This window comes from Xenopus tropicalis, chromosome 6, assembly GCF_000004195.4.
Source record: "Xenopus tropicalis strain Nigerian chromosome 6, UCB_Xtro_10.0, whole genome shotgun sequence".
Lineage (NCBI taxonomy): Eukaryota > Metazoa > Chordata > Amphibia > Anura > Pipidae > Xenopus > Xenopus tropicalis.
In genome coordinates this window covers 130033332-130046153 of record NC_030682.2, presented here as the reverse complement: position 1 = coordinate 130046153, position 12822 = coordinate 130033332, and the positions used below count along the sequence as shown (strand labels likewise).

The following is a 12822-nucleotide window of genomic DNA, read 5'->3' as shown; positions in this document are numbered from 1 at the left end:
GCCCCCATAGAGATAGACTCACTGCAGCCCTTCATCAACCCTCTGACAGCTGGCTAAACTGAGAGCTGACGTTCAGCTGAGAGGAGCAGATTGGATATCCAATGCCTATGTCATTTACTAACTTATAAATGTATTATTATTGTTATTATTAACATTTATTTATAAAGCGCCAACATATTCCGCAGCGCTGTACAATAAGTGGGTTACATACATTGGACATACAGAGTAACATATAAAGCAATCAATAACCGATACAAGAGGTGAAGAGAGCCCTGCCCAAAAGAGCTTACAATCTACAAGGAGAAAGGGTTGAGACACAAGGTGTGGGAATGGGCATGACCAGAGTTGTGTTAGTATGTACCAGTCTGGCTTATGGTTCCTCCCAGAGTGATGTGTAACCCCTACTTGGCTGTATTTACAGACCAGACCAGCTAGATAGGCTTCAGAGCATGGGGGTACATAGGACTCTAAACATTCAAGATGGGCTTTCACTATGTGGAAATATCCAAGGGGTGTAGTGCAACTACCACTTACTTAGGCTGTGTGTAAAGTGAGTGAAAGAATAGGCACCAGAAGGTTCTTTTGCAGTAAAACAGAACTTGCCCCATGTGCCAACCAACAGGAGGCTGCTGTGCCTGTTTAGTGCATACTAAAGATTTATCTGAGCAGCATAGTTTCTCTTAGCAGAGTGAGAGTATCAGGTAGGAAATGTGTGGATGAGCACAAATGACAACAAGAATGTGGAGAATAGCTTCTGGAACAGCAGGGATTGCAGGGTAACTAGGTGGCACTTACACGTTCCATATGGGGCCTTTTGTTGGTTCTTGATACACAATTTCCAGCACCCACCACTGAGTCCTTTTTTTTTTTTTTTTTTTTTTTTAATTTCCCCTTACCCATCAATATGCAAACTAAATATTAACACTTGCCTGTAAAAGGTGCTACCTGCAAACTAAATAGGTAAGGGGAAGCCGAACTTCCTGTTTTGGAGACATTACATCACATTTTCCTGGATTTAAAATCCAATTTACACTAAAATTAGAGCTATTAACAAATGTATTAACTTGTTATTCCATTTTAGTATCTCCTAGAGCAGTGCTGTCCAACTTCTGTTGTACTGAGGGCCGGAATTTTTCCGACCTACGTGGTGGAGGGCCGATAATGGAAGCCAGTTTTGACTACTCCCCTTTTTGAAACCGCACCCACTTGAAACCACACCCATGTTATTACATGACCATACCCGTATTAATGGTTGTAGTACAGCAAAAACCTGCCATACTCTGCCTGCCCTACCCTGCCTGTGTGTGCCATACTCTGCCTTCCCTACCCTGCCTGTGTGTGCCATACTCTGCCTTTCCTACCCTGCCTGTGTGCCATACTTGGCTGGTTTGTGCCATACTTGGCCTGTGTGTGCCATACTCTGCCTGCCCTACCCTGCCTGTGTGTACCATACTCTGCCTTCCCTACCCTGCCTGCATGTGCCATACTTTCACTGTGTTTGCCATTCTTGGCTGGTTTGTGCCATACTTGGCCTGTGTGTGCCATACTCTGCCTTCCCTACGCTGCCTGTGTGTGCCATACTCTGCTTGCCCTATGATGCCTGTGTGTATGGCACACACAGGCAGCCTACAGTGACACAATGCTGGCACTGCTCCTACAGTCTGCACAATAACTATATATTAAAAAACTTTTTAATTGCAGTACCACCTCAGTATATGTTCCTTTTGTAGTGTGCAGGGATTATTTGTGGGTTTCTACTGCTCCTGAGGTGTGAACAGGGGAACAATGGGGGGTGATTACAGCCTGAGCCTGAGGTGTGAACACTGCAGGGGGTGAACAATGCAGAGATTAAAAGGTGTGAACAACACAGGGGATTACATATTTAAACAATACAGCCTGATTACAGCCTGAATCTGGAGGTGAGAACCATGCAGGGGGGGGCAGTTAATCACAGTACTGATACCATTTAAAGCTTACTCAAAGGTAAGCCATCAAAGCAGCCAGACAGGTGGGGGGCCACACAGAGGGGGGTCGCGGGCCGCCAGTTGGACAGCACTGTCCTAGAGACATGCCAGAGTTTTCAGTCTAAAAAGCACCTATACTGGCATTTCCCATTCATGTCAAAGGGAGCAGACAGCAGAGGATTGTTGTTGATTCTCAGCTGGCTAAAAGCACCCCCTGCGATAACCTCTGCTAAGCACCTACCCTCAGCAAAGGAACGTCCCAGACATAAAGGGGCAGATTTATTAAAATGTGCGTTTAGAGATTAATACATAAAAACTCCCCAATGTTCTATTCATTCCTATGGGATTTTCAGAAGCCTATTTATGAAATGTTGAGTTCTAATTTTCACCCACACTTCTAAAAATCCCATAGGAATGAATAGAACATTGGTGAGTTTTTATGTATTAATCTCTAAACTCACATTTTGATAAATCTGCCCCAAAATGTACTTTTACTCCGTGGCTTAGAAGTCAGATAAAATGGTGGTTATAAAGATAATACTGAGCTGGCTATAGTATGGGCATTGCATAATTATACACTAAGTGCCAGTATGGAGCTGTATCGAGGTTCTTGCTTGATACATACAACCACACATCTATCCAGGAGGACATTATTTATTCATACAAAGCAAAGAATCTTATATATTGTTCCGTTAATGTACAAATACATAAGGAGCTTTAGAAATATTATCTTCATATGTAACAATGCTACAGAACTGCCTATGACCAACATTTTCTTTTATGCGTAGAAACAGATTACATTGTAAATATATACATAAATATTCTCCATGCACACAAAGATATTCTATACAGGCGCCTAACTGCAGCATGGAAAACACAGCTCTCAGATGCTCGTTATTCACAGAGTTTTCAGGAACCGCTCGTAATCTTGCACCGACGCCTTGGCAACTTCCACACAGAAAATCTCATTGGGAGTTGATGTTAGTTTGTCTAAGGAGACATAGTTTGGCTTTGTGGGATCATATACAGCTCTGCCCAAAAATCCCAGGAACAGATGTCTCTCCTTCATTTTTAACAACTTTGTATTAAATACCTGCAGGGAAAATGAAACAAATTGGTTACTGGATATACCTGCACGATCCATGTTCTCACCTCTCTCGTTTCTCTAAGCGAAGTGTCTAAGCAACTTTTCAATATACAGGTTTTGAAGTTATCTGTAAATATAATCTTCTTTACCTTGCTATTCTCAACACTCACTGCTGGTTCTGACTATTGAAACAACGTGGCAGAAGTGACATCATTAGCAGATTAGTGAAAGGCACTGTGGGAATAGGGAGTCTTGGCTGGGGTTGTCTTCTGCTACACTTTTTTAAAACTCAGTACCAGCAGGGTAGGAAAGGAACAGACACATGACACATGTTACATTTACAAATTACTTTGAATCAATTGTAAAATTGTTTAATTAATACATTCTGAAGTCAAAATTAAGGTTTCTTGAATAAGGTCCACATGGAGGTTTTGGAGGCTTCCCTGAAATACTAGGTAAGGCGAGGTGTTACCTATGAGCTGGATAATATATATTAACAAGAAAAGCTCACAATACCTGTGGGAATTTAACAATAAGATGATGGGGGATTCCCATTATATTATGCACATAATCAAAGGTTTCCATTAATTTCTTCTTGTTCGCTGTTAATATTTTAGGGACTTTTATTGCAATGTGCTGGATCTCATTTTTTTTGAATCCCAGTTCAATTTCACATACCTAAAAAAAAAAAACCCAAAATAAAAAATAAGTATGTATTGTTATGATGAAACCATGCAAAACGAGAACCAGAACCTGTTTAGGGCAGGGCCCTTTTGACCTCTTGTATTAATTGTTTTCCTATATTGTCTGGAATGTTTAACGCATACACCCATTTATTATACAATGCTGCAAAATATGTTGGTGTTTTGTAAATACATATATTATTAATATTAATGAAAGTGATATAGCATTACTAGAATGACACACAGATAACTGGTATTTATACATAGGTTGAAAATAGGTAATAAACAGAAGGGGGCGCACTACTAAAAGTAAAATTAAAGCAATATTATTTTGTTGTACACCTATTATTTGTTGTACACCTCCCCCCTCCTTTTCTTGACACAAGCTCATTCAGCTGGTCTTATGTTAAAAAAAAAAAAAAAAAAAGAAAGACCTTATTCCACGGATTAAAAAAAACCCACAATAGTCTGTCTTGGTGCTTCCCACAGAGTCCCAAAAAGTGATCCAACCCACCCCCACCTTGTTCCATTGTGAAGTGATGGATTCTGGGACATGTTCCTCTGCTTTGTAGAGAATCTGTGTACCACCCAGTATGGAAAGCAAAGGTCTTTCATGAACTAGAAGCCATCACTTTAACAATGGAACAAGGTTTGGCTGCATTGCACTGTGAGCTTACGGGGGTGGGGCCCAAGCAAGCACAGAGAGACTATAATGGTTTCAATATGTGGAATCATGTAAGTTTGGGTCAAAAAAAATATGTATGTTTATAATTATATCTGAGAACGTTAGATCTGTCTATGCACCTTAGTGAGCTTATGTTCTATAATGGGAGGGGGGGGGGGGGGGGTCTTTCTCCAGCAGCAAACAGGCTTACCTTCAGATTCTCTCTTACAGGCTCAAGGCTTCCAGTTAGCAACCTCGGAAGGCGTATAATCAGGTCCCTTGTCTGTTGAAAGATACAATAATTTGGAAAAAAATTTAATTTTTATCACAGAATATATGCACACTGCAATGATCACAAAGCTCAGGCCCCCGGGCCTTTGCACTTCTTCAGTGAATGATACAGTACTATTGTAGGGATCCCTGTGCTGCCATCTTGCTTATAGTCTCTGCAATATATTACTGCTGCTTTGTGGTGGGAGCACACGCAATACGGCAAAGACTTTGGCTTTCAGTTTTGAAATCCTGATTTTGCTCTGTTGGGCATGGGCACTGCCAGGGCATCAGTAAGGATTGAAAGGACCCAAAGAAAGATGGCAGCAAAACGTTTCCTACAATAGTGCCCCAGGCCACTGGAGTTTTCAGCGAAGAGCAGCACCAGCCCAGGGGCTGAGGAGAGCAATTATAATCACTAGGGGGGTGCCTACCATATTGCCAATGAGCATTTACTTGTCTTTAAGCACAATCTGTGACATTGGATCAACAAACAGAAAGTGCATTTATGTGCATACACTTAAGGGCAATGTTCAAGGGACATTAAAATTCTGAGCAATCATATAAGAAACTGCACTGGTAACTCATTCCAGCATGGCAGTAAGTCATTCATGAAATGCACCAGAACTGTTATTAAATGGCCAGAAACTGATTTGTCCACCAATAATCTCATTGTCCACTTGCAGGAGCTGCTAGAGCAGAGTACATGGCTATATCCCAGGACACCAACATCACTGTCAGAGGATTTTGCTTAAAATGGCAAATAACACAATAAAATCCAAGGCCCCCCACATTCCTACCTTTTCTGTGCTTAGGCCCAGTTCCCTTTGGAAGAAGCCCAAGCGGTTATCCAGTCTTTCTATTGAGAAGTTCAGCAGATAAGGGGCTTTGGCGACCATTCGAGCGACTGCTTCCTTACTGAATTCCTTCAGCCTCAGGTACGAGACCCTGAAAAGTGGCGAGAAGAGCTTCACTCTAATGAAAGCAATTGCAGCATTTCTGGAAAGTATGGCCGCTAAAGCTTTCCCACACTACACTGAATAAGCAGGGGAACATTTTGCCTAATGAATGAAATTCTCCAATATACATTCATTTAATGTTTTCAACAGTTTTCGAGCTATTTGTAAATGTAATGTCTGTCACCCCATTTGGCTTTGCTCAATACATCAAAGGTGACTGCACACTCAAAGGCAAAACTGAAAAGTAGAAAAAGTTTATTAAAGAAACACATTGTACAAAATTTCCAACATGTTTCAACCATTAAGGTGTTTACATAGTTTTCTTGAAATAATGTAGCAGTCAGTATTCTGATTTGTTGTCTCAAAAGTCCCAACCTCCAGGTTAAAAGAACAAGATGGGCCCAAGAGACTCCTAGCAGTTGCAGTTGAATTTCATAGTGAATATGAGGTGGGAGAAGTTTTTTCTTCAGGTAATGAGAGAAACAATGCACAGTATGTTATGAATAAAGGGCAAGTCACACTATATACATCTATTGTGAACAGAGAGGGCTACAATACCTTTTCTGGAGATTTTCCAGATCCTCGCTCAGGATGAAAGGATTTTTAGACAAGAATGCTCCCAGCTGACTATCTTCTAAGCCCACATCCTTTAGGAAGAGCAGGAACCTGGATACATCTCTTTCAAAGTCTAACCGTAGCAGGAAGTTAGCCACATTGGGGCGTTTCTCCAGCTTTGATAAATCAACACCTGAGGTGAGACATTATAGTGCAGATATAAAGTGCAGTAAGGGATTTCTTGCATTTAGAGAGAGATCACAGTACAGTTATAGGACCTGTTATCCAGAATACTCAGGACCTGAGGTTTTCTGAATAAAGGGTCTTTCCATAATTTGGATCCCCATACCTTATGTCTACAAAAAAATCCCATAATAGGGATGAAGTACAATGTACTGTTTTATTATTACAGGGGAAAAGGAAATCAATTTTAAAATTCTAAATTAATTGATTGAAACGGCCTTCCAGTAACTTGGTGCTTTTAGGATAATGGGTTTCCCAGATAACAGATCCTATACCTGGATTATTATTATATATGTCTGTGTTGACAGGCTGTGCACTCTGCGAGATTTGTATTTGCCAGTAAACATGTTTATGTTTCAGGATGGCTACATGAGTTTAGCCCTTAGTTCTGTTTCACTAAGTGCAATGGGCACATGGGCCAATGTTAAGATTTAGGCAGAGCAGGGCACAGGCCATGAGTCCCACTGGACTTGGAGTAGTGAAAATTGAATCTGTGTTTGAAGGGAATTTTATATTTCCCACAGATTTAATCAAATTGTAGATTTACAATTCAGCAGATAAGGGGCCTCAAATGCTACTTTAGCGTTGTGCTTTGTATAGGGGGACTGTACTGGGGTGGTTTCATGGTTTGTCTCTACTTAAGCCAACAGGGCATTGTCCCTCCTAAGGAAGTTTCTCAGTTATAAGACCAGGGGGCCGATTTACTAATCCACGAACGGATCGAAAGCGTCCGAATGCGGTTTTTTCGTAATGATCGGTATTTTGCGATTTTTTTCATCGCCGTCGCAACTTTTTTATAAATTGTCGCACCTTTTTCGTAGCCGTTACGACTTGCGAGAATTGTCGCAACTTTTTTGTAGCCGTCGCGAAAAAATCGGAAACGTTTGCCCGCCGTTTACTAGCGCTCAATACGAAAAAGTCGCGACACTTCGCACAAGTTGTAACGGCTACGAAAAAGTTGCGACAATTCGCGCAAGTCGTAACGGCTACGAAAAAGTCGCAACGGCGACGAAAACATCGCAAAAAATACAAAAAAGTCGCATTATGTTAGTTTCCAATCCGATTTTTTCCCATTCGGGATTCAGATTCATGGATTAGTAAATCAGCCCCCAAGACTGCCATAAAATCAGTTGCCAACCATTTGTCACTACGACTCGCCCCACACTTAAGGGAAGGAGCAGGCAGGTTGTGGTCAGATAGCCTAAGACAGTGGCTAACATGTTATCGTGTAGTATAAAAAGAAGCGTAAAAAGGCTCAGTCCTAAAAGCCTGACATCATCAGATGCATACAGCTTGGTTACAATACCCTGCATACCATGGGCATCTTGCAGCAGTGCCCTCTTACCTAGCAACACAAGTTTCTTTAGAGTCTCTGACTGATCCACATAGTCTTGGAGTGTGAAGGAAGCTGGGGGGATTGGAAGATCCGCAGCAATCTGGGCCGCTTCGTTCTCTGTGATTTCCTCCAGTGGAGACAGTGGCGGAGCCCCTTCCAGGTCTGATCATTTAGAAATGACAAGTAAATAAACAAGTTAATGATATTTCTTTATATCTCCAATTGGAGCCTCTAAACACAATACAGTATCCAATACAGTAGCCAATTGTGAAATACAAGCAAGACACCGAAGAGTTCCATGAACATAAAATGGCATAAGGCCGAAGGCTGTGCCATTATATATGCAGGTTTTTATTTTGTATTTTGGGCACCACTGTAACATAGAATTGAAGCAGATCAATATAAACAGTATTTCTGTTACATTAATTTTAATGAGTCAAACTACAACTATATGTTTTGTACATTATTGTATTATTAAATAAGAAGCCCTGAGACGCTTTGAATTTGTCCCTCACTTTATCATAGGGATCCCCAACCCATTAATCCCAGAGAGCAACATTCAAAATGATTAAGTGTTTGGAAGCAACACAAGCATGGAAAAAGTTCCTGGGGGTGCAAATAAGAGCTATAATTGGCTATTTGATAGCCCCTATGTGGACTGGCAGCCTATAGAAGGCTCTGTTTGGTTTTACACTGGGTTTTATGCAATCAACACTTGCCTCCAAGCCAGGAATTAAAAAATATGCACCTGCTTTCAGGCCACTGGGAGCTACATCCAAGGGGTTGGGGAGCGACATGTTAGTTACGAATCACTGGTTGGGGGCCACTGCTTTATCAGCTGGATCCAGTTGTTATATAAATTACCCTCCACCCACATCAAGATCCATGGGGCTTTATCTCAATCCTTCCCTTTGCAAAGGGGCACCAGGTAGGGATGCCCTTTATCCCTGCTATTGTTTGTGGTCGCCATTGAGCCAGTGACCCTACAAATTAGATAATCCCCTGACATAGTAGGACTTGAATGATAACTTAATGCTCTTTTTATCAAATCCCTTTGAATCCCTCAAGGTGGCTCTGCAGGCCCTAGACACATTTGTTATGTACTCTGGGTGTAATATTAATATGTCTAAATCTGTAATACTGACAGCAGATGTCACACCTGACCATCCCTCCACAACTTAAGACCTCCAATGAGTTATGATACATCAATACCTGGGTATTCAAATATCTTCCAATACAGCACTGTACATCTCCAATAACATAGAGCTAATTATGACCCAGTTTAAATCAGCAAATGCTTTGTGGTCTAAGCTCCCCCTCACTTTGTGGGGGCATATTATTCGAGATGATATATCTACCCAAGCTATTGTATAAATTGCATAATTCTCTCCTCTGGGTCGCCAAGAAGGTAGTTATGAAAATAAACTCTTTACTGATACTGATGGGCGGATTGTTCCCGAGGATGGCCTGGAAAACCCTCACTGCAACTGGTTGACGCTGTCACCATGCTATGTAAACCACTTTCTATTGTTGTCCTTGTTCCTCCCCTTCCCTTTTCCCCTTATGTTCCCTAATGAATAAATACAAATCGATACTGGCTACACCATTAGCTCCAGTGAGTCTGATGTCCAGGGCTGGATCTATGCCTATAAAGGCCATGTAAAAGGCTCCATTCTGGTCCCCAGCCTTAGGTAACAAGTGAGCACCCCAAAGAGTTTTAAAGTGGCTACAGAAATTTATTTTTTAAAGAAAATACCTTTAAAGGTAAAGTACATCCCAATTAAAAAAAGGATTGGTTTTCTCTATAGATTAGAACTGCAAAGCTTTTCTACCTTCGCTGAGTGTGTTGAAGTCTGTGCCAGGTAATACTTTAGTCTCTTGTGGGTATAGTTTGATAGACGGCAGGTTCTGCTCTGAAAACATTACAGTTGCATCACCCTCTGTACTGAGATGAGTAAAATGTCTTCTTAACAGCATCACAGAGCTCCACGTTGTTCTTTCTGTCCCATATATATGGCCCAGCAGTCGTCTCAATGCAACCATTTCATTTTTCCTCTGTGATCTCTGGGTGAGAGCAGCAGAATGCCACAATCCTCTTGAAAAATGGGCATAATTGCTGGCATTTAAAAGGGAACATCTTCTGCTGATCCGACACACAACCAGAAACATTCTCAACAATCAATCAACAAGGGAACCCAATGCAGTAACTATAGGACACGTCAGGCAGGGCAGCTTAGCGCACCAGTAAGATACTTCTTCGTCCTTGGGAAGTTTTCTTAATAGAAACACAAGATTTGTAGACAAATTAGTAACAAAACTGGAAATATCTGTACACAAACATTCAACACAGTTACTAGTACCAAGTTATGTTACATAGGTCTCACAAAAATAAACTCTAGTAATTAAAAGGGCATTTCGCCTTCCCTGTCGACCCCTTCCCCTTTATTCCAAGAAGCAGGTCATTAAGCCAGGTCGCCACTCTTAAAAATCTGTGTTACGCTAATACGAAAATATAGCAGAAATATATTTAAAATTGATTTATTGGATACAATGGAATCAACTCCAACAGATGTAAGGTTTTGGCTGGGGGAGATGTTAATGGTTAAACACACTTATTATGGTTTATAAGAGTAAGAATCACCAGTTCAAATTTTAAAGGGGAATTTCAGCTTCCGAACCAAAATCTGTTAAAGAGCCCCACAGAACACAGAAACCCCTAATATACCTATCACTATAATCTGTTTCTTCAAAAGGTATGATTAAAACCATTTAATATGCTGAAATCCAGCTGCAAAATAGTTTTCGTCGTTCTGCATCATTTGAAATCCTGGCAGAAGAGAAAGGACTAAAACATCGATGTTACAAATGGTAACAAAGTCTCATAGCTTACAGACAGCATGCAGGAACTACATAACCCACAATGATCTTCCTTATTGACATCACATGTGCAGGGAATTGTGGGATTGGGATGATGCAGGCTGAAGGCAGGCTGAGAACAGGTGACTACTGTTACATGTATTTGAGTCTCAAAGTAGTCAGCCAGATCAGCAGGGGAACAGGGGGCTGCATATTTCTTTAATTGATGTATAGTTCAAAGTTGCAATAAGATCACATTTACCATAGGAATGAAACCAAAGGTATTTGTCATACCTCATTCAAATATATGTTTATTCGGCTTTCAAGCTGCCCTTAAACGAGCACTGCAAATCCCACAGGAATATAATGACTGCAGTATCATTCCATTGGGCTGTTACACTGGGGATAAAGAATGTGCACAAGAGTAGCACTCACCTCTGCACTACAGCAATGCCCACAGCAAGCCGCTCAGTGAGTGCTGGGATTGTGCAAAACTACCAAAAAGCTGCACGGATGGACTCTCTGGGGTTATAGGTGGCTATACATTATTCTACTGAACCTGTTTAAAGAAATAAAGGCAAATGCATTAAACAATTATAAAGAACAAAATTGTAGGCTTTATTTATTTTCTATATTAAAAGGGTCGGCTACAGAATGTACGAACAAGCTAAAGGGATTGAGGAGACCGCCTCATACGTATGCAAATGTCATAACAGGATTCTGGGAAGAAATTCCTTAAGGCTCCTAGAAAAGTCCATTTACATGGGCTTTGTCCCACATGGGTTTATCCTATAGGCTAAAGCTCACCCACTGGGTTTAAAGGTAGAGCCAGTCCTGGCTCTACCTAAGCTGATCAGAAAACCCTGCGCTACACTGATGAGCCCCAAAAAGGGCGAAACCGGTCTGTAGTTGGGAGTCTGATCAGCTATTATCCTGGCTTCTGCTTTAAACCCAGTGGGTGAGCTTTAGCCTATAGGATAAACCCATGTAAATGGGACAAAGCCCATGTAAATGGACTTTTCTAGGAGCCTTAAGGAATCTCTACAGAATGTAATGAATCCTCTTCTGATAAAGAGCAATACCACCCATTGGCCACAATTACTTGGTGGGAGAAGTGCTGTTTTCTCCAGTGAGCTTGGAAAGAGGCCTAATAAGCATGGCCTATGTGCTGACAACGTTAAAGTCCCAGCAAAATCATTAGATGTTGGTGTTCTTATAAGGGTGGCCCATACTGGGAGATCCCTGGTCAGTGTATGGATTCGAATTATTGCCTCTAAAGGGGGCATTTACTAATGCATTTCTAGAATTTTTGCAAAGTTTTGCACATTTTTCTGCAAAGCTAAATGGGTAATAACTCAAGATCCTGTGTGTAACCATTACCCAAGTGCATTGGTGTGACTAAAGAGCATTACCTGTACCAAGTGCAAAGCTTCCCCCAGCGCAGCCACACATGGCAACCAATCAGCTGCTAGCTTTCATTGGTCTGAGCAAAAACAAACAGCTCATTGGTACAGTATCTATTGGCTACTGGACTGGCTGTACTTTTGCCCATAGTACACACCCCAAACAATCTCTTCTGTGGTTCCATACTAATGTATAGTGTGACATTACAGCACACAATACAGTGTTATACACAGGCACAGACCATGTGATTGCTTGGGGGGGGGGGGGCACAGACATAAAAGGGGGCATAACACTGACTGATAAGCAGGTTTAGGGAAAATGTAACAGGCCCTAAAATGCCCTTTGCTGTGGGGCTCAGTAACTTGCAGCACTGCTGGTGTCATAAAGGCAAAAGCTCTGAATCTACTCAGATGTACTTAGCAGCATTTCAGTGCAAGTAAGATATAAAAATAAATAAGCATATATAGGTGTGGGCAGCACATACTCACAGGCAAGCGGGCGTAGGTAGGAGCCGTACTGTACCATGTAGCAAGGAGACCCCCCCCCCCCAGCAATGTAATCTCTCCCAGCGCTCCGACCCACGTGTGGAACTCAGGCACTTCCTCTATGGGCGATACCATTCCGCATTTGCGTCGAGGGGTGGGTATTTGGGTAAATCCCAGCTCTTGCGAAAAACTCCAGCCAAGTTCTGAATGTGTTAAAAAAAAAAACCGAACGTGAGCGTAATACACAGCGACACTACAGCAAGGCAGGCCCATGTATCCGGCAAGGGAGGGGGTGCTGAGGAGAGTGGCGCCCCCG

General features: G+C 41.7%; 1 protein-coding gene across 2 annotated transcripts; it reads right to left on the bottom strand.

The window, feature by feature from the left end:
- Positions 1-2602: 2602 nt before the first annotated feature.
- On the bottom strand, positions 2603-12704 carry mterf3 (mitochondrial transcription termination factor 3). 2 transcript variants are annotated; one of them, XM_012965214.3, is made up of 9 exons: positions 12510-12704; positions 11053-11176; positions 9594-10036; positions 7771-7923; positions 6186-6375; positions 5469-5616; positions 4610-4681; positions 3568-3729; positions 2603-3057 (listed from the first exon to the last, which is right to left on the bottom strand). In XM_012965214.3, the coding sequence occupies exons 3-9, from the start codon at positions 9928-9930 to the stop codon at positions 2863-2865; spliced, it is 1257 nt and encodes a 418-aa protein (XP_012820668.2). In that variant the 5' UTR covers positions 9931-10036; positions 11053-11176; positions 12510-12704; the 3' UTR covers positions 2603-2862. The 2 variants fall into 2 exon arrangements, with proteins under 2 accessions (XP_012820668.2, XP_004915194.2); XM_004915137.4 differs by lacking the exon at positions 3568-3729.
- Positions 12705-12822: the final 118 nt, after the last annotated feature.

What these genes read in the sequence shown, in the direction of transcription:
- mterf3 (XM_012965214.3), bottom strand. Translation starts at nt 9,930, where the DNA reads ATGTTTCTGGTTGTGTGTCGGATCAGCAGAAGATGTTCCCTTTTAAAT. An exon ending in CTTCAACACACTCAGCGAAG is followed by an intron (nt 7,924 to 9,593) that starts GTAGAAAAGCTT and finishes CTAAATGATCAG; the next exon opens with ACCTGGAAGGGGCTCCGCCA. An exon ending in CTGGAAAATCTCCAGAAAAG is followed by an intron (nt 5,617 to 6,185) that starts GTATTGTAGCCC and finishes GCCACTTTTCAG; the next exon opens with GGTCTCGTACCTGAGGCTGA.